At 36.0% G+C, this 22,233-nt stretch overlaps 3 protein-coding genes and 2 pseudogenes across 3 annotated transcripts; 1 reads left to right on the top strand and 4 right to left on the bottom strand.

Annotated features, from left to right (window-relative positions):
• Window positions 1-4,061: 4,061 nt before the first annotated feature.
• Window positions 4,062-5,586, bottom strand: LOC100789013 (PI-PLC X-box domain-containing protein DDB_G0293730). Its single transcript, XM_003540774.5, has 2 exons — window positions 5,161-5,586; window positions 4,062-4,776 (listed from the first exon to the last, which is right to left on the bottom strand). The coding sequence occupies exons 1-2, from the start codon at window positions 5,584-5,586 to the stop codon at window positions 4,249-4,251; spliced, it is 954 nt and encodes a 317-aa protein (XP_003540822.1). The 3' UTR covers window positions 4,062-4,248.
• Window positions 5,587-6,880: 1,294 nt separating this feature from the next.
• LOC100811469 (pentatricopeptide repeat-containing protein At2g21090-like) lies at window positions 6,881-9,242 on the bottom strand (annotated as a pseudogene).
• A 436-nt stretch (window positions 9,243-9,678) lies between these two features.
• Window positions 9,679-14,049, top strand: LOC100810931 (translocase of chloroplast 120, chloroplastic). Its single transcript, XM_003540603.5, has 2 exons — window positions 9,679-9,830; window positions 10,155-14,049. Exon 2 carries the CDS (start codon window positions 10,184-10,186, stop codon window positions 13,817-13,819), a length of 3,636 nt encoding a protein of 1,211 aa, XP_003540651.2. The 5' UTR covers window positions 9,679-9,830; window positions 10,155-10,183; the 3' UTR covers window positions 13,820-14,049.
• Window positions 14,050-15,545: 1,496 nt separating this feature from the next.
• On the bottom strand, window positions 15,546-16,373 carry LOC100781542 (dirigent protein 23). Its single transcript, XM_003540763.5, has one exon. It carries the CDS (start codon window positions 16,302-16,304, stop codon window positions 15,732-15,734), a length of 573 nt encoding a protein of 190 aa, XP_003540811.2. The 5' UTR covers window positions 16,305-16,373; the 3' UTR covers window positions 15,546-15,731.
• A 3,586-nt stretch (window positions 16,374-19,959) lies between these two features.
• On the bottom strand, window positions 19,960-22,180 carry LOC106795253 (probable amidase At4g34880; annotated as a pseudogene).
• Window positions 22,181-22,233: the final 53 nt, after the last annotated feature.

Below are 22,233 nucleotides of genomic sequence, written 5' to 3'. Positions count from 1 at the left end.
TTTATGGATAAAAAAATCATTCTGACAAATGAATGGTACGTTATTGTTTAACTAGTATGTGATTTTCAGAACATGGCAGTAAGCAAGCATTTTTGGCACCTCCTTTAAATGGGATTTAACTCCTTTAAATGGGAAATGCATATAAAGTAAAAAAAAAAAAGGAGGGTTTATTAACCGTTAATTTAGAAGTAAACAAATGAGGGTTTATTCATGGTTAATTTAATGTGGGTTACATTAATTACCAAAAAAAATGTGGCCTGGGTTACAATTTTTTTTTAAAAAAAATAAAACGTGGATTACACTTAAAAAATGCTTTCTTTAAATTAGGGGGTAAATAATTTACTGTTTGGGATAGGTGTCCTTCGTTAGCAGATGTCATGGCATAGGCAATCGGGCATTATCTCCATTGCTATTGGGCATTAGTTTCGGTTTGTGCTGTGTTCTTTTAACTTTCCTCTTGGTGAAAACAAAAAATAGTGGTAAATACTTTACCCATCTCCCCACTTTAAAATAATTAAATTTAAATAACTAAATCACGTAAAAAATGCATGGTTAATAATAAAATATATATTGATTTATACACGCGTGTTCATAATTTCTGAACTGATATTTTTTTAAAACTTCAATTTATATTTTTTGGATATCCACTTTTTGTAGCTGCTGTGTTATGCTGCTTCTTCTGTTTACTTAAAATAAAATGTGCCTACAAATCTTAATTGGAATCATTATATTGGTATAGCCTGTTGTACAAAATTTCTCATAAAATTATTCTTGACAAACATTTTCTAAATTGTGCTAAACTAGAATAGCCTGTTTTATTTTTTTAGTTGAACTGTTTGATTGAGCATTTATAGAATTAGTTTTGTTAAGATTGATTTTAAAGTGAAATGATTTATGTTTAAATATTTTTATTTTGAAAGTAAGTAATGAAAATTCAATATAATTTTTTTAATTCAACACAAAAATTATCTAAATTTATTTTCAACTCAATTTTTTTATTATAATTAATTTCTTAATATGTGTGTGAGTTTGGGGTGAGAAATTGAAAAAAAATATTTTACATAAATTTTCTTTTACAAAATTAATTTTGAAATAAAGTAATTTATATTTAAATATTTTTATAATAAAAGAAAATTAGTAAAAAAATATAAATTTTTTAATCCAACACAAAAAGTATGAAAAAAATAATTCACTCAAAATCCATTACTTTGTTTTGTTAATTGATTGACTACATCATCAACTGATCACAATAATGTTAACTTTACTTTGACTTTTGAGGAAGCCAATCTTCATAAACATCCCTTGACTCACGAATTGCTCTTAGTTCCAAGTGGTTATTTTTTTTATTTGAATAATAACTCTTCAAATCAACATTTATCCTTATCGCATAATTTTATCATCTCCATATTTTCTTTTTTCACAAACTAAATGTTGTAGGATACTAAGACCCTGGCCCTTTCTTGGCGTTCAAGGCCCTCAATTCAGTTTATTTTGGTTTAATTAATTTACCTAAAAAAAATTTGGTCGCAACAACTTATGGTTAAATAATCAGTTTTCAACTATTCATCTAACTATTGGCCCATTAAATAAGCAGAACATTAATCTATAGGCTTGATTTTGTTGGAATTAACAGTAGGGTTTTGCTGTGATTCATCATCATTTGAGCTCATGGTTACCTTAGGTAAGGTACGCCCCAACTGCGTTTTATAAACTTGGTGTGGAGTTGTTTTTCTCAGCACCAATTCAGCAAATATTGTTTAATACAATTGCTCTTGAGGATCTACTCTGTTCAAATCTTTGCTTATTGTTTTTGGTTCCACAATTACACTTTTTTTTTTTCCAATGATTCTGTTTGCTTTGTAGCAACTTGTTCAGAGGTATTATCACATTCATTGTCTTTTGTGCAACATCATACCCATTAGGCCATTACCCAGCTCCTTGGTGATGATATATTTCACTCAATGGAATTCATCGAGTACGTTTTGACTCTACCTCTTCCAATTTTCTGTTTTTAAAGCATTCTGGCGACAAATCTTGTCGGAACTATGAACCTTCTTGGATTGGGAAGAAATGTTTTTTTTTTAAGGATTCGGAAGAAATGGGAAAAATTATTTTATCACACTAAGTACAAGAGATATTTGTCAAGTTAATGTGATAAAGTGGAATAAAATTGTATTGTTGTCACTGTTATCATTACATCCATTATTCTTATTTGTTGGATAGAAATAAAGTGAAAAAAATAGAAAAGTGAAAAATATGATAAAAATATTAATTTTCTATCAATTGTTTGAAAAACAATACGAAAGAGAAAAGTTATTCGTGTAGAACCTACTGGAAAACATTTCTCTCCTCTTTCCAAATTGGAATGAAATAGGAGGAAATGATCTCTCTCCCTCTGTTTTCATTTTTTAGGTTTAGTTTTATATTTTTCTAATATATTCTCATTTCTATCCATCCAAAAACATATATTTTTCATTTTATTTATTTTCTATTTCTATCGCTCCTATTTCTTTCCTCTATGTTTGATTCTCAATTCATACAAAGCATAAAAGTGAATCAAACAAACCTAATATAGTTTCACTTACAAAACAAATAACCATTTATTAACAATCATTCCTAAAATTTATCAAAGAACTGTTGTAAGTTGTAACTTGTAAGTCCTTGAATCCTAAAATTTTTGTATGCTAGCAGTCGTAACTCGTAAGAGTATCATTCCTCTTCTCTAATGGCATTGATTACACGACAGCCCCGCCCTTACTTACCAACCGAAGAAACAAAAACAAAAGAAAAAAAAATCAATGTTTTCTTGGGTCTAACTTTCTCTGGTAATATAATAAATTTAATTGCAACAGTGTTCAAAAGACTCAGTCTGATGTGCTATGATTGATTTATTTGCCACTTTAAAAATAAATAGTCGAGAAGGAGATTGGACCCTTTTTTGGACAGAACAGAATTGGAGATTAAACTTAAGCTTCGTTATTTTTTTTTGCAGAAGTTCAAATAAAACTTAAGCTTCGTTATTAAGAACTAGTGTCTTGTAAGAGATTAGGTAGACATTACGTAGAAAAATGTTGTGGAAAAAAATAGATTTATGTTTGTGAAATTTAAGAGCCGATAATTATTGTCAAAGTTAGGAGTTTATTTGATTTAAAAATTTAGATAAAGATTGATCGACAGTTGTAAGAGGTAAGTAATTAAATTTGCTTTTTAATAATGTTAACAAGTAAACGAATAGATACTTGCAAATTTCATGATTTAATTTCGTGTATACCTTGACTTAAAAGCTTATTCAAGATTTTATAATATAGTACTATCGCAGCTTAATTTGCCTTGTGGAGCAAGGCATTCCATTATTCTTGGACCAAAACTAACCAAAGAAGACACTGAGGTCACCAAAGGATTTGAGTGCACGTCTACAATTTCGTGAAGGACGAAACAACCGGAAACAAACTTTAATGTTTGTATATTTGGTACTTTCCGTTCTCTGTCCTGTAATGTAAGTGTAATTTCCTCTCTTCTCATCCTAGATACGGTTTTGAACATATATCAACTACAAAAATGAAACGAGTGTAAGTTAAAATTAAAAAGTTTAATTCTAAAATTCGTCCCTTTATTTTGTATGTTATACTAAATCATTCTTCTTATTTTTTTTAATTTAATATTTGAGTCTTGGTATATTTTAAAATATACTATCCTAATTTTTAGATTTTAACTATTGACCATTAAATTATAAACATTGATTAGATTACAAAGTTGATTAATATTTTCTTAAATAAATAAGAACTTAAAAATTGCTTTAAGAGAGGTTACATCCAAAAGCTCATTTGAATATTTAGTGCAAAATATAATATTAATATTAGTTTTATGCAAAATAATTCAAAATTCAAATTTTATTCTTTTTTAATTTATTATATTTTGATAATCTTATATATTATAGTATAAGATTAAATTCTATTTTTATGTAAATTGATTAATCTAAGACATGATAGTATATTTTGAGATAAAAAAGGACTGAATTAAAAAATAAAGAAATCAATTTAGAACAAGAACAAATTTTGCAATTAATCCAAATTAAAGATTTGCATTCATATGACACCACAGCACAAACCACTGTTTATTACCACATCAGAAATTTCCACCAAATATTATGTGACCCCAACAACCATATGATCCAGCTACACTGCTACATAAAAGAGACAGAACCATGAACAAGAAGAGTTACGAGCATAAGAGAGATAATTTCAATTTTCAGGCTCTACCCTCAACCCTGGCACGTGTGAGTCCAACGCATGCATCAACGAAATCCTGGTCAATGAAATCCGTAGAAAAAATCTGCAGTCTATCTGCATACCCTTTGGAGAAGCACTGACTAATGAAGAGCCTTGCAAAGCCATGAATGCGCTCAGTGACAGGCTTCACACACAGAACGGGGTTATCCGCCACAGGCGTAACGGTATTCTCCACCCTGTAGAAGTATTTTCTGGACGTAACAGGTTGCTGCTCACTCAAATGCTTCATGTTGCTCTCAAACTTGGTTGATGGCAAATCAGTGTTGATCCAGTTATCCCTCAAGTACCCTGCACTCCACAGAGGACTCCCTGCCTTAGGCTGTGGCGATTTTCTTGGCTTCCAAACACATATAACTCTCTTTGGTAGCACCTCTGCGATTGTCTTTTCAAAAACCTTATCATCCTGGGGAACTAGGTAATCCCCCAGTTGTTCCTCAAGGTACTTGTCGAATTCCTGAGGGTCCTCGTGCCCAAACTCGGTTCTAACCTATATGATGCAAATATATAATATGTCTCCAATACAGCGATACAATTATTCTAAAGTTATATAGGATATGATAAATATAAGACACATATCTACGTATGCATAATTACATTTCTGTGATCCAAATTATGAACATATTTCTTGAACATTATTGGAATAATATTATCGTTCTCACTGAAATCATCTATAATGAGGACAATTTCCATTTTTTGTTCATCAAAGGAGAATGCTTCTATGTCTCTTATAATGTATTGGACTTTTGTTAAGTTTTTAAAGACTTGGATACTTCGTCGTATTATTAAAGTGTCCAATAATATCATTATTTGATACATATAAGATACGTGAAGCAAATTTAAGATATGAGTGTAGTGCTTGATAGGTTCTAACCTCGAGGATGATGATCTCGGACTGAGTTTCTGATAAGAACTTCTTGAGATCTTTGATGACAACGTCGATGCTGTATGTAACGAGGACTCCGTGGCACACTTTACGATCCTCCTGCACCCGAATGTCAATCACCCTTGTCCCCAACACAAGCTGCTGGTAGATGGACAAGGATTGGCATTGAGCAAAAGGCCGAGTGATGCATGGGATGCCAATCTTGTTGGTTGCAGAATCATGGGTTCCAGGCCAAACAATTTGTTTTATCACAACTTTCTCAGGGTTGAGCTCAGACATCCATTTTTTTCTGTCTGAGGGATGATAATCTGAGCCAGGGTAATCTTCCCCAGAGTTTCTAAGATCAGACAGAGTTTTTCCCTCTGTGTGGATCGCCTTTCGTCTCTCAACCTGTTTGGAGACCTCGGAACCCATCAAAGAAGAGGAGAGGGGCAAGGACAACAACAACAACAACAACAACAAAAGGAATTCCTAGTTCTTCCTCTTCTATTGTTGTTGTTGCTGGAGTTAGCTGGTTCAGGTTATGACCTTGTTGGTGGTGGTGGGACTTAATATAATAAGGCATTGTCTCGTCAGGATTGATTGTTTTTTTTATCAATGTGAATAGAGTTGCTGAATTGGACAAAGGTTGAGAAATATGAAATGTTTCTTGTGCTTTCTTCATTCAATTGTTTTGGTTATCTCGAAGAATTTTGGCTTTTGGATAGGAAGGACTCCTCTATTAGCCTGTTGTTGTCTTTAACGTCGTGGGAACCTTCGCTCTAATTATTGGCAAGGAGTTATAATCGAGAATATATATTATTGGTTGGTCCACTTGTATGGCTGTTGATTGTTGAAGCTTCTCTGACTTAGTATTTGTCTTTGTTTATTCACTTAATATGACCAATTTTAATCGAGACCATATGATCACGTGTCGAAAAAACAAAAGTAAGACCAATTTTATTTCTTTTAATATTTTTCCTTGACAGCCAGATTTATCTGTGATAGCGAGAAGATATTAAGAAACAAATTATCAGACCTTATTTTAATTAGACACATGGATATGAGTAGTATAGGCTTATAGAAAATGAGAATCTCTTCCAGATTTGCTCGTAACTTGCAAACTAGAGCCTCAAACTTGATATCAAAACCACAGGTCACTTGTTCCAAGTTTTACCCTCTGCTTTTGGTGTGATGATGAATCATGTCATGAATCGATCAGTCTAGCGTGGCTATTCTCGCTTAGTTTTTTTTTTCTGTTGATGTTTGTCCTCTGTCACGTTTTATACATTTAAGAAGAAAATATAATTAAACATAAAGCAAGAACCTGTAAAGAACTTGATGTCTTTCATTAATAATAGTGCATACTGCATATTATTGACATGATACGCGGATGCATTATCCAACCTTTCAATTCCCTGAGCCTTACATAAAACATCAAACTGATGAAAACACCACTAACAGTTCACTATCATATATTGCTTCATCGTTCCCTACGCGATTCAACATGAAGCATTTCAGAGAATGAGCTGAATATTTGTGAACCAGAAGAACGTGAAAATTTCCTCCATCAAATGCTCACACAGTAATCTCTCACCTATCAATGACCATTAGGAATTCGATTTGTAATTTCACAATTAGCATTCCCATATTCCATGGTCAGGCTCTTCGGCAAACATTCAACGTCATATAAGGAAAGAGATGTTCTTCGAAAAAAATAAGTAAGATCTTTGATAGGGGAATTTTTTTGTTATTTCATTCAGTTGGTGAAAAATACAAACAAAATAATGGGAGAAAAGAAGGAAGCAATAAATCTTTCACTAAAATCATCTGTCTTCTTCGGTTCTTCCCACCCACCACTGTCCTCATTCCTCCTTGGTTTTTAAGGAGGAAACATCTAATAAGTAATAAGTATAACAATGTGGAAGTTTAACTTTGCAGAATCTGGTATCAGCAAAAAGAAAGTGAAAAAGAAAAAGAATAATAACTTAGTAAATGGAAAATATTTTCCTGCTCTCTACAAAAAAATGATCTACTGGGAAATTTTATTATCTAACTTTCACATGTTAATGGGGCATGGCCTTCCATGCGGTAACTAAGTGCCCACAAAGCTGAGTATGTCGTTTCCTTCAGAGGATGTGACGCATCTAATACAGTGAAAGTATGAACCTTATTATCAATTTCAATCCAACTAATAGCCTGACCTTTTCCTCCCCTATCTCTCATCCAAAATATGTCTTATTTTTCTCAACCAATTCCCATTTCCCAAGTGCAGCATATGTCCTTGAAAGTAATTCGTAGGCAGCAGAAGATTGTGGCTGCAATTTAATAAGGAAAGCAGCTACCTCTGCCCCATGATCTATATTTCCATGCATTCTACATACACCAATCGAAGAATTACAAACATGGTCACCTGGCTTACAATCCATCATCTGCAGATCCTTCACTGATTCATTAAAACATCTAGCTTGACCCAAAAGATTAGCTAAGCGTGTATAGTGTTCTTGGTCAGGGACGACACCATGCTCACTAGTCATGGACTTGAATAACTGAAGCCCTTCCTGAACAAGACCAGAATGACAACAAGCATTTAGAATGCCAACAAAAGTGCCCTTATTTGGCTTCACTCCTATTTTTAGCATATTATATAGCATCATAATTGCTTCTATACCATACCCATAGTGAGCCAGTGCCAATATCATCGTGTTCCACAACACTACATCCTGCTTATTTCCAATGAAATTAAAGACTCGCCTGGCAGTTTCCAAGCTTCCACATTTCGAATACATGTTAACAATAGCACAAACGACAATAGTATTTGGTTTGATGTTATTCAGCACCAAAAAAGCATGTATTTGTCTACCATGTTTCAGTGAAGCAATAGTGGCACAAGCAAAGAGGCAAGTACTGAGTGTAAATTGATCAGGTCTAACTTGATGCTTGATCATTTGTTTAAACACTCCAAGTGCTTCATAACCCATACCATTTCTTGCATAACCTCTAATCAAAGATGTCCATGAACAGGAATCGCTTTTAGGCATCTGACTAAACAACTCAGCACCCGATTCCATGTCCCCCCACACAGCATAACCCGAAACTAATGTCGTCCACGCACGAACATCCCTCACAGGCATGTCATCAAATAATCTCCTCGCATTTTCCATCTTCCCACACTTGGCATAAGCATCAACAATTAAGCTGGATATAACTACATTGGACAAAAACCCAACAACCAAAACCTGCCCATGGATCTGCCTACAAAGTTCAAAATCCTTCAACTTTACAGAAACAATCAAGACACTAGCAAAGCTAAACTCATTATACCCCACAGACAATCTCCTCAACTGTCCATAAAATCTCAAAGCCTCAGCAAATCTGCCCTTGTGTGCATATCCAGCCACCATTGAATTCCAAGATACATGATCCTTGTGAGGCATTTGGTAGAAGAAGCTCCTAGCTTGCTTCATCAAGCCCAGTTTGGCATACCCAGAAATCATATTGTTCCAGGTGTACAAATTTCTGTCGTCCATTTTGTCGAACACCTTGCGTGCCTGAGCGAAATCGCCGCAGCTGAAATACATTGAGATCAAGTGGTTGGCCAGAAGCGTTGGGGGGCGCTTGAAACCAGTGAGCTTCAAGTGGAGGTGAATGAATTTGCCCTCTCGGTAAGACCTGGTTTTGGAGCAGTGGCGCAAGAGGGTGGCGAGAACGTGAGAGGGTAAGCGAATGCCCTTGAGGCGCAAGAGGTCGAGAGAGGAAACGGCGTCGGAGAGGGAAGGGTTGGAGAGGAGGGACTTGACGATGCAGAGGTTGTGGGGGGATTTGAGGGGTTGGAATGAGGGAGATGGCATTGGCATTGGCATTGCAGAGAAAGACCATGTGAATGTGAAGTGTGTAAGTTTAACTTGAATAACTTCATCATCTATGTCAGCGTCAGCGACGATGAGTGGGAATAGAAAATGAAATTGGAAGGAAACTCGAATGGTGGGTTCGTTAAATTAGAAGGAAACTTGAATAACTTCATCGTCGCTGTTGGTGCCTACCATTCGAGTGTCCGTGTGGTATCCGGTGAAATTGGAAGGAAACTTGAATAACTTCATCAATATAACTTAGGGCACAGTTATTTCGTGAATTATTTGTTTATTTTTTAGAATATGAGATTGAGACACGTTTATCATGAGATATTATTACTGAAAAAATCCAAAAAATAAGATTTTCACATAGAAAAAAAAATTCTAAGACTAAGCACATAATCTTTGAAATAAATGACCTTAATACTAGTAAGTTTTACATAAAATATATAGTATTGAATAACAAAAAATATTGGTAGTAAAATAAAAGTGAAGAAAAGTGATTTATTGATTAGCCCCGTGATTAGTGAAACTTAGCCTAGGCATCCCCATGTGATAAAATCTATAACAGGAGAAACCCTTATTCCACGTCACCCTGACTTGCGTATTTGACGACGATACCTATGCGCCTCTCCCCACCGTCCGATCCATATTCCTCAATCCGATCTCCAGCCGTTGTTCATCTGTCCTTATCTATTTACTGCCAAAGGAGTAAAGAAACCCTCATCTGGTGTTATGCTCAACTCAACTTCCACTTCATTTCCACCCCTACCACGTTTCTCACTCTCTTTCTCTCTCCCTCTCTCTAATCCCACCTATATTACACTGGTTAGCATTTCTCCTATTATCTTCTTTTTCATTCAATGTTTTCTTTTATTTATCCTAAACCCTAATCACCTGCCCCTCATTACTTCATTCCGTTATTCCATTACTCTCCACTCTGAACATTATTATTGTTTTTATCTTGTAACTCTTAATTTGTATTGGGCTTCTATTTTAATTTATTGTTATTGCTGTTCAAACTTGCAATTGTTAATATTAGTATTCTTAATTTGTGTTTTTCGTTCCCCCGCCTCCATATTTTCTTATCATTATTCGTCGCTTGTATGGCTTTCTGATTCCCCCCACCCCCCTCCCCTTTGATGAATCTAGGGTTTTTGAGTGACATCGAGGATTTTGTTATGGATTATGAGGCTGATAAATTTGGTGCCAATGGAGAGGGAGAGAGTAAGAGAGTGGGTGAAGTGGTTTCTGAGGAGAGTGTAGCTGGGTCTGATCAAACGAAGGGTTTAGAAGCAGAGTATGTTTTTCAGGAGGCAATGGAGCCACGGGAGCAGGTCCATGATCAGGGATCCAAACTCAATTCGGAGGATGCGGTAGTTGATGAACAAGACGATACTGAAACCGGTAGTGCATTGACTTCTGCTTTGGCGGATGGAAATACTCCAGATGCCGTGCAGGAGCCCGATTCCTTTGAGCAGGCTGTTGGAGCTGATACTGACTCTGGGAAGCTCGGGGAAGATGAAGTAATTGCTAAGCAGGACTTGGAGGAAAGGGATGGGCAGGGAAATGATTATGTTCCTTTGGATGGTGTTGACTCTGGAGTGCCTGGAGATGGAGAAATTTGTGATGAGTCCTGTGGTGTGGGGGATGATAATCTGGAGAGTAGTGATGGGGGTGATGGAAAGGAAGAATCTGGGTTAAATTCTGACAGAGAGATGTTAGTTCTGGAGAATGGTTCTATGGTGGATGGAAATTCTGGTTTGGTGAGTGAGAAGGCTGAAATTGATGATTCTGAATTCATGACTCCTAGAGAGAATGGTGGTATAGTGTTGGACAATGGAAGCACAGATGAGGTGGATGGTGTTGCTACTGAGGCTATTATGAAATCTGAATCCAGTGAGGTCATTCCAGCCCAAGGTACTGATGCTGGGGATTTGAAGGAGTGTGCCCCAGATCCTGAACTTGGAGATGACAAGATAGAGGTAAAGTTAAATGCTTCAGTTGATCCTTCTGGTGAGATTCAAGATGATACATCTGAAGAAGTACACGGCAATTCAGCTCACATGACTTTAGAACATCAAGATGAAGTAACTAGGGATATGAAGGATGATTCTCTGGGCACTAATATGAGTCACAAAGACAGAAATGGTGAAGAAATGAGTACTGATGGCATTCAAAATACTGAAATAAGAGATTGTGGGAATGGCTATGCTGAAGCTGGAAGCTCACCACCCTTTTTGGAAAATTCCTCTAATCAGCCACTGTCTGTTCAGGAGGCTAGTGCAGCTGAACCAAAGGAAGCTAGTAATAAGGATGATCAATCTCAGATTTCTGATGAAGAGCATAGAGATCATGACAACACTTCTGTGGTTGAGGAGCCTGAAAGCATACAGGAGAAGATTATTCAAGTGACTGGAGAGCAACATGTTCAACCTGCAGCAGATATTTCTTCTTCATCTGAAAGGTCTGCCGGTACTGTGCCTACTCCTGTCCGTCCTTCATCTGAAAATTCTGCTGCCGCTGGGCCCACTCCTGTTCATCCAACTGGCCTTGGTCGTGCAGCTCCATTACTGGAACCTGCATCTCGGGTAGTGCAGCAACCTCGTGCTAATGGTACTGTATCTAATAGTCAGTCCCAGCAAATGGAGGACTCCTCGAGTGGGGAGGCTGAGGAGTATGATGAGACACGTGAGAAACTTCAGATGATTAGGGTGAAGTTTTTACGGTTGGCTCATAGGCTTGGGCAAACTCCCCATAATGTTGTTGTAGCTCAAGTTTTATATAGATTAGGATTGGCTGAGCAACTCAGAGGAAGGAATGGGGGGCGTGTTGGTGCTTTTAGCTTTGATCGTGCAAGTGCAATGGCTGAGCAGCTCGAAGCAGCAGGTCAGGAGCCACTTGATTTCTCTTGTACAATAATGGTCCTTGGAAAGACGGGAGTTGGTAAAAGTGCTACCATCAATTCTATTTTTGATGAGGTTAAGTTTAATACCAGTGCTTTTCATATGGGAACCAAGAAGGTTCAGGATGTTGTGGGAACAGTGCAGGGCATTAAGGTACGGGTCATTGATACACCGGGACTTCTACCTTCCTGGGCTGACCAGCGAAGCAATGAGAAGATCCTCCAGTCTGTTAAGCACTTTATTAAGAAAACTCCACCTGATATTGTGTTGTATCTTGATAGGTTAGACATGCAGAGCAGGGATTTTAGTGATATGCCACTCTTGCGCACAATTACTGAAATTTTTGGGCCATCCATTTGGTTCAATGCCATTGTGGTTCTGACTCATGCTGCATCTGCTCCTCCTGAAGGCCCTAATGGTACTGCTTCCAGTTATGACACGTTTTTTACTCAACGTTCTCATGTTGTGCAGCAAGCCATTCGACAAGCAGCTGGTGACATGCGTCTCATGAATCCTGTATCCTTGGTGGAGAACCATTCTGCTTGCAGAACAAATAGGGCTGGTCAGAGAGTATTGCCAAATGGCCAGGTTTGGAAACCTCATTTGTTACTTCTATCTTTTGCCTCTAAAATTCTGGCTGAAGCCAATGCTCTTCTCAAGTTACAAGATAGTCCACCTGGGAAGCCATATGTAGCTCGAGCAAGAGCGCCTCCATTACCTTTTCTTTTGTCAACCCTTCTCCAATCAAGACCGCAATTAAAGTTGCCAGAGGAGCAGTTTGGTGATGAGGACAGTCTTGATGATGACCTTGATGAATCATCAGAGTCTGATGATGAAAATGAACATGACGACTTGCCGCCATTTAAACCTTTAACTAAGGCCCAGGTGGAAAAGCTGTCTAAAGCTCATAAGAAAGCATATTTTGATGAGTTGGAGTATAGAGAGAAGCTTTTGATGAAGAAGCAATTGAAGGAAGAAAAAAAGCGACGGAAAATGTTGAAGAAAATGGCAGAATCAGCAAAAGATCTACCAAGTGACCATAGTGAAAATGTGGAAGAAGAAAGTGGTGGTGCAGCTTCTGTTCCTGTTCCCATGCCAGATTTGGCCCTGCCTGCTTCTTTTGATTCTGATAACCCCACTCACCGGTATCGTTATCTTGATTCGTCATCAAATCAGTGGCTTGTAAGACCTGTTTTAGAAACTCACGGATGGGATCATGATGTGGGTTATGAAGGGTTGAATGTAGAGAGATTGTTCGTTCTCAAGGAAAAGATACCTTTATCTTTCTCTGGTCAGGTTACTAAAGATAAAAAGGATGCTAATGTTCAGATGGAAATATCCAGTTCAGTTAAGCATGGGAAAGGGAAAGCAACTTCATTAGGTTTTGATTTGCAAACTGTGGGGAAGGACTTGGCTTATACATTACGCAGTGAGACAAGATTTACTAATTTTAGAAGAAATAATGCAACCGCTGGTCTCTCATTTACTTTACTTGGTGATGCCTTATCATCTGGATTGAAGATTGAAGACAAATTGGTTGCTAGTAAGCGATTCAAGCTGGTTGTCAGTGGTGGCGCAATGACAGGGCGTGGCGACATTGCTTATGGTGGCAGTTTGGAGGCCCAACTGAGAGATAAGGATTACCCTCTTGGTCGTTTCTTAACCACACTTGGCCTTTCTGTTATGGATTGGCATGGAGATCTTGCTGTTGGGTACAATGTGCAATCTCAGATCCCAGTAGGACGTTATACAAACCTTGTTGCCCGGGCCAATTTGAACAATCGAGGGGCCGGACAAATAAGTATTCGATTAAATAGTTCAGAACAGCTTCAAATTGCTTTGATTGGTCTCATCCCTCTCCTAAAGAAGCTAGTTGGTTATCATCAACAATTGCAGTTTGGACAATACTGATGATGATAGCGTTAGTTTATTTGAGCTGGAGCACTTTGATGGTATTAGGGAATGATTTCAAGATGGCATCTTTCATGAAATGAGTGATACTGATTTTCGTTATGTTTTTTATACTCGAAAGTTTGTCTTATTTGATCATTTTCTCTGTAAGCAATTCTCTTTTGGTGGTTTTGTTATATTATGCTGCTGAACTCTAAGAATTACATCAATTTATTCTTGTCTTCTGCGTATATATTTAAGGCATTGTAAATTCTTCTCTTCTTTCTTAGAATGTTGTCACTTGTACTTTTCGGCTTCTCCATACTCTAATAGCAGTTTGTGCTCTCAGTGCTATTCCCTTAAATTTTGCTTGTTGGTTTTTGGCCCGTCGCAGTACCTTTGGTATGTGTCGATCATCCCGTCCAAATCAACACAACTGCTACTTGAAATTATTAGAAAATGTCATTGGGACACTGCCAACCAAGTTCGAAAAGATGTCATGCCTTTTTTTAACTTCCATGAAAGAATGCTCGATAAGTGTTTATCTTTCAAGAGATTTTTTTTTTTTGCGTGAATTATTGATTGTGTTGGGCCATTTGTTTCTCGGCCTTTTATGGCGGTTCTTGATGCAAAATAGTCGGCCATTGTCATACAAGAACTACACGACAAGTTGGAGATAAAAAAAAAAATCCTACACGACAAGGGCAACGCCATTGGTTTATGCACTGTTAACTTTCCCACCGTTTGAGCATATCCATGCAAATTATCGGCTGGTGCTTGTCATTTGTGAATGCATTATCTTTATTCAAAATGAGATGCAAGTTCATGTTAGTCATCAGTGGCCAAGACAAGTGATTTTTTTTTAATGTCCATGTAACATGCAAATCTTCTAGAGTAAAGCACTTTCGGGAGAAGTAACGTGTACCCTTTTAATTTTACACATCGACAAATCTCAACTTATGCCACCAGCATGCCATGGGATCTGAGACATGTTGACGTGAAATTTCAATACTCTAAAAAGACAAGTTATCGCCCCTGCCCTACTAAAAGCTTTATCAAAACTCCCATCCTACTACTCTGTTAGCCTTCTAATTTTTCGGTTTAAAGGACAGAAAGTATAGACAACATGCGTGGGTTTTAGTAATTCGCTACACATTTACAAAATACATGTCTGATTAGATTTCAAAAATTAAATAAAACATCACGGGATAACAATAGTCCAATACTTCAAAGACAGACAACCCAGGACAATGCAAAAGCTAAAATATTGTATTCGTCAGGGGAAAAAAATTGTGAAATGGTACATTTTTTTTTTTGGATAAGTGGTGTTGGAATGAAATTTTTTTAATCTCATTTCATAAGTATATTTTTATTCTTTAAATTATTACTGAACCGATAAAAAGGTACACGCATGAATTCATATCATTTTATTGTGTAAAAGTTTTGTATTAAAAGTATGTTTGGATAAATTTCTCAATAAACACTTTTAGGTCAAGAAAATAAAGTAAAAAAAAAAAAAGCTTGTTTTTAAGCTAAAATCAGTTTATAAATAAGTTACAACAACAACAACGCCTTATCCCACTAGGTGGGGTCGGCTAGTTTATAAATAAGTTAATATGTAAAAACTCTTACATTAATTTCTCCAAAAGATAATTTTTTATGTATATACTAATACTAATTTTAACTTATGCAGAACTTAATTACATGCCTTAAACAGACTATAATAAGAAAAAGAAAAGACAAAAAATAACAGAGAGAAAAGAAATAAAGGTTTTATTAACGGCTGGAAGTTATCAAAGCGAAGTATATGTTGGGATGTGGTGGCAGTAGTAGAAAAAGAAGGAAGACATGACAAGAGAGTGTTCCATGGAGACAAATAACTAATTAAGCATTAAGGAATATAGAAAGAGTGGACAAATGTAAGTTGTTTAGTTTAATGAAGGAGGGTGACATTGTAGGCAACAATGGCATCACCGGTGGTGGGATCAAACCAATGAGTCTTGGCAAGGGCATAGCCACGTGCCATACGGAACAGACCCGTGCCACCCACGACAGGCATCTCACGAACGGGGTTCATGGCCGAGTTTTTCCCGAGAAGAGCGAAGGAGCTTCCATTATATGGGCCGTCGGTGAAGGAGTAACTCATGGCCATCAAAAGCCCAATCTCCTGCTGACACGACGACCCATAAAGCCCCTGGGCCCGGCCCACTATCTTCGACTTGGGGTCCGATGTCTCCGTTAACGGGTCATCCGCCATCATGATCGCCCCGAACAGGGTCATGGATGTCTTTTTCTTGTCAAGCGGTTCAGCCACTCGAACCGCACTCGGGTTTTGCCCACTCAGCGTGTCGTGGAAATAGAATTCCAGGTTCGTCACCGTTTCCTTATTCTCCCCTTCAAAACTCGCACCCCAATTCCCTGCTTTCACTTTTAAGCTTTCAGTCACTGCCATTGCACACATTATGCTTATTGTAATAAGCATCATCACCACGCTTTGCCTTACCATCTTTGATCCTTTTTTATATGATCTGCTTTTGCCGTGTAATACTACTTTGTATATATAGTAAGATCGATCAAATTAACACGGGCATTTCTTGTTTTGTTTCTTTTAATTGAGGTTCAAGCACGTGTTTTGTTATTTTTTTCTAGATGTAGGTTCGTGCATGGAGAATTTTGTTTTCCCTCGATAACAATTCAAAGGGCAGTTTAACAACATTATACGAACGATGTAGCGTTTTCAACTCATGGGGTCCACGTTTGCTTTAATTCTTTCGTTAATGGGTGTAACGTGGTCGTTTAGCTGCTTTAGCAACCGCTGAAAAGATGAGACAACTTATAAAATGGTGGTTTTGAATATGTTGCATGTTGTTTCTGGTGCAGCAGCTACAAGAAGTCAAGACTTTTTTTCCCCATGTGGCTGAAAGCTGTGTAAGGTAAAATTGCTACTATTTGTTGTGAAATTCTTATACAAAAGTTGGTAGAAATATTTAATAATCTATCGTGATTGGAAATTTGGTAATAAGGTTTTAACAACAACACCTTTTAGTCGTGATGGTAAAAAAGGTGCTTACAAAAGTCATTCGATCAAAATGGAAACATCTACCTACCTACCTATCTCTAGCAGTAATGTCGGTGCCATGGTGCTGAACAAAGAATTCATTTCCAGTGTATTTGGATTGAGAGTTTTAAAATAATAAAGAATTTAAAATGCAAATTAATTTAAATGAAGGAAATCAAATTTCATTCAATTGCAAAAATAATCTGTTTGGACCATTAATTTAATTTGGATCATTTGATTAATATCTACTTCTCATCCTTTCAAAACTCATTGATGGACCAAAGATCAAGCATTGGCCATGTTTGAAGCTTTGTAACACCGATAGCATTGACGGCAAGGAGGCACAACACCACCACGTTGAGGGATCCATGTCGACGTCGTCGACGATGGTGGTGAGGATTTTAGAACTTGTACATTGGTGAAACATACCTGTTGGCAACGATCAACGTTGTGTGTGTGTCATGTCTGTCAAAGTCCTACAACAAAGGATGCTTGAGCATTGAGTTTTTCAATTTGTGCCCTCATCTCGGTTGAGGAATATTGTGTTCCGATGAGTTTTCGATTGCAGGAGGTCATTGAACATCAATCTCGTGGAATAATCTCCTATCGTCAATAAGCAACGGAACCGAGAGAAAAGAAGTATGTGGTGTGACGAGTGAAATTTGAAATTCCACCTATTTTAGTGTAATTGTAAATTCCTTATTTTAAAAAAGGACTAGAAATTTGAAGAATTTATAAAATTCTTAAAGTAAATATCCAAACGGAACATTTTCTTGAGTATCAATTCAAATACCCTAAAAAATTACATTACCCTTTCTAAATACTCTATCCAAATTCACGGTTACTGTCTTGTTCTTTTTTCTTCACCTACTTCATAGCAACAGTTTTTTTTTTTTTTTTTAATGAAGGCACTACGAATATTTTCCAACCCAAAACAGAACAAATTAAAGAAAATTAACAATAATGATGTATCATACTAGTTATATGATTGTGAAATGGACAATGATTTAAGGGATTGTATAAGTTACCTCAGTAAAAATCGGATTAGACTATCCTATCAAAGATGATTGGTGCAATTCAGAGGTGGAGGAAGGGAGGGAGCCTACAAGGCCAATGGTTTTTTCAATGTTTTTAAACTTCTGTAGTATTATATATAAAATTATTTTCTAGTTCCCCTCCTCTTAAATCTTAATTCTCTAAGGTCTCTTTAATAATTTTTCATTAACATATTTACTAAAAAGTGATTTCTTTTTCTCATTTTTTACTATCGTCTATTTGATAATTATATTTAATTTCTCATACACTCTTTTAATTTTCCATAAGATTGTAATTTTTTTATTGTTGTTGTTCTTTCTACTTTTGTGTTGAGTTTCTTTAACAATACTTTTAACATTTGAGTCCTGTAAAAAAAGAACAAGCATCACTCTTGGTTTGAGTCCTATAGATAGGAAAGGAGAGAGTTATAAAATACTTAAAATAATTTAGTAGCTTTCATAAAATTATTAACTTATAAAAAAATTAGCTTTGAACAAACATAACAACTTATTTTTTTAGTAATTTTTTTATATTTATAGTTTGTATTTTTGTTAATGGTACATCTATAATTAGTTAATTTAATTAAGAATGGTGACTTGATAATTTTAGCATGCACTTATTGTTTAATGTTGAATATTGAAGTCATTATATGAACCAAGTGAAAGATCATTAGATTATTTTAACTAGTGCCTCGTGTAATTATAAAATGATTTTAAATTAAAAAAATGCCTAATATGATAGTTGTTAGGCTTAAAATGTTGTAAAGTCATTTTGGGATTAACAATTATTAAAATCAATTTCCTCTTTGCTTACTTAGTTAAAGGGCAATTTTGGCAATCAAATGAAAAGATGAATTTGAAAAAGGGTGTTATGGGAGGTTGGTTGGTTGGTTTTCATTCTAAAAGAACCTCACCTATACACATCTCTCTCCGAGAAAAACTTTTAGGGCAGAGATACTTTTCATAAGACAAGCCATTAAAGGGAGTAACAGAAGAGATACGTAAAGAAGATTTGAGAAAATATCAAATGGCAATTTCTGCACTGCATTATAGATTCAATTAAGTTTTCTAAACTTGCTTACGGAATTTACAAAAAATGATAAATGTGGGAAATACATTATCTAAAATTCCTAAAGTATAGCTTCTTATATGTTCAAACATAAGAAATTACACATCACAGTATAATTTTCTAACACATATGATAGATTGGCCTTATGAATTAGACAATGGTTTCAATGATAAAGATGTGATATATCTCTTAAATCAGACATCCTTTAATATAAAGTATTCATTTTGAAACATGTGTCGCTTGTACCATAAAAAACTTATCTGCTTCAATTTATCTCAAAGAAATAATTATCCTTTTATAGCTTCAAAAGATAGCTTTTGAAAAAATAATTATTTCCAAAAATAACATCAACAAACACATAATTTTTAACAAATCGGTAGATGAAAGTTCGAAGTATTGAATATAAAAGGAAAGTTAAGGCAGAAAAATTGATAGATAATTTTTAACAAAGAAACAAACACATAATTTAAAATTTTCTTTTAGTGTCATGATGTAATTATATTCTTTTGTTTATTCATTTGTTGGAGGCACGTATAAGTAGAGGACCGCGTAACCTTATTTCTTGACAGCATAATAGATAATGAGAGAAAGAAGAGTCTAGTAACTACAACTTCTACCGTTGAATGGCAATAGTGCTACATAAATTTGTTACTCCATTTATTGGTGGAAAGTTACTATTGGCACTACCAAAGTGTTATATAAACTATCCACGTGGATAGTTTTCTTTTATTTTCAAAGATACACTTCCTGTACAAATAACTTTTTGCTGTAGATTTTGTATATAGTTCTCATGCTACAACGAAAATGTATTAAATAAACTTTTAATAAATCAGTTAGGCCATAAAAAATGGCCTATGCCAAGAAAATAAATACTATTAATCAAACTTTATATTTAATGATCTGATGAATCTTGGCCTAACTTGTTTTGTCCTTAATTAAGAGACTTTCATTCCAATAGAAAAATAAATACTTTAATTTATAGTATTGGAGTTGGGATGAATTTGAAGCAATATCAGCTTAAAAATGTGGGGTGACGAGCTACACTGCCAGAAAAAGTAATGACCCTATTCCATGCTACTATTCATCTAAAAATCATAGTATAAACACTTACTAAATCAGGGTGATTGATGTTGAATTCAATAATCTCAGCTAGTAATCTCACAGGAGAAAAAACGAGCTCCTGCAGATAATCGTTGATAGACAACTTGAAGTCTGCCAATAAGGTCCTCATTTCACCACTTTGGAGAGGGTTGAGAATGATGCTTAAATTTTCTATTTCCAAATTATCTACCACTATTGCACCTCTTTGCCTTGAAGTGGAAAAAAACAATATAATCTTAGTGAAGCTTAGCAAGGGCCAGGAGAGTCAAAAAAATATTCTAAAGCAATTTTTACCTTAACACATTAAGATGGGCCTCAAAGATGGGAATGACATTGGATCCATCATAAGAATTCAAAAATGGATTCCTAACAACACCTAACTTCTTGGGAATTTCTAGGGACATCTAACATTTTTGCTGGGACACCCAACAACACAATGAAAGGGCTAAAATGCCCTTCACTTTTTCTATGGATCGACGATCCGTATAAAGCTTATGAAAGGGTAAAATTAGAATTTTTCATCTTTTGCTGGATGTATTTTTGCTGGGACACCCAACAACACAATGAAAGGGCTAAAATGTCCTTCACCTTTTCTATGGATCGACGATCCGTATAAAGCTTACGAAAGGGTAAAATTAGACTTTTTCATCTTCTGCTGGATGTACCAGCAAAACGCTAGGTGTCCCTAGAAATTTCCTAACTTCTTTCCTTTGAGCCCATCTATTTTTAGGAACTGCTTATATCCATTAGGAGGTATAAGCTTAGCCGCTGACTTTGTCGCTTCATGGTCTCTTGGGTCGAACCCAACAATGACATCAAGCACATGAACTGCGTCTGAAACTGTCCTACATATTGGACTTTCCAAAAAAATACATAATGTTAAAGATTTAAAATTCAAGTAGAACATTTATATGTGGGGGTTGCTATTGGTCCTTACCATCATTTCAAAATTTCAAAAATATCTTTCCCCCAATGCACAATGAAAATACACTTTTGTTGCATAAGTAGAATTGCAAAAAACATTGCACAATGGAATCATTGTACTTTATTTTTGCACCTCTAGTTGTGCAACAGAATTATAATTCCTTTGTGTTACATAAATTGTAACACAATGAAATCATGATTTCGATGTGTGGTAAATTATGCAACCTAATAGAATCATAGGTTGGTTGTGTAGCCAGTAGAGGGAAAAAAATACCTGAGAAGGGAAGGATACATGATGGAAGGAGGGAGGGAAGGAAGGGAGTGAAAGAAAAAAGCAAGAAAGAGATGGGGTGGGTGCCAATATGAAAGGAAAGGAGCAAAAAGGTATTTTGATAAAAGCCAGTTAATAATAGAGGCCAAAAGTAATTTTGGAGTGAGCAATACCAATTCCCTTTGTATATTACTAATTCAAGCAAGCTAAAAGGTGAATCTTGTTACCCAATTGTATCTTGACGAGGTGAAACAGGTATCACACCTGCCCTGCTAGTGAGCCCAACAGTGGGTTTGAGTCCCACTACTGAGTTGTGGTGAGCTGGGCAAATAATGGAGCCATCCGTTTCAGTTCCCAAAGAAATGGTAACCATGTTAGTTGCCACTGCAATGGAGGATCCAGAGCTAGATCCACATGGACTTCCCGACTCCACATAAGGATTCTTAATTGTAAGATAAGATATACAGATAAATTAACAAAAAGTGACTCACTAAAACATAAATAAGTTGGAAACTCTACTACCTCTTCCATACTATACGCGAATCATGGTATCTGTATAATTCAATTAGCTTAATCACTAATCTTGACCAATTTTTCCGAATAAGTTGAAAGCCATCTTTATGTGTTGAATGTGGAAGAACTAGTTATCCTGCCCAAATCAAATTTAAGCCTTGCGCATATTTTTCAAATTTTTACTTAATTTTCATATAATTACACTCTCTTAGTCTTTGGTAGAGAAGAAATATCTTATAAAATAAAAAGTTATTGAATAGTAGTGATGGGTGAGTTACTAACCCTTGCAAGTCCAGCCATTGGGTATAGGGATGGCACCGGCATCTCTGAGCCTGGCCACCACGTGCGCGTCACGTGTAACCTTTGACCCCAGTTCTTCCCGTTGACCGAATTGTATGGGTATTACTAACATTTGATCAGAGTTCTCTTACTTTAAAGCTAGTGTTTTAAGAGCTCCTTTAAGAT

This window comes from Glycine max, chromosome 12, assembly GCF_000004515.6.
Source record: "Glycine max cultivar Williams 82 chromosome 12, Glycine_max_v4.0, whole genome shotgun sequence".
Classification (NCBI taxonomy): Eukaryota; Viridiplantae; Streptophyta; class Magnoliopsida; order Fabales; family Fabaceae; genus Glycine; species Glycine max.
Note: the sequence above shows the minus strand (reverse complement) of the source record. Positions and strands in the feature narration are given on the sequence as shown.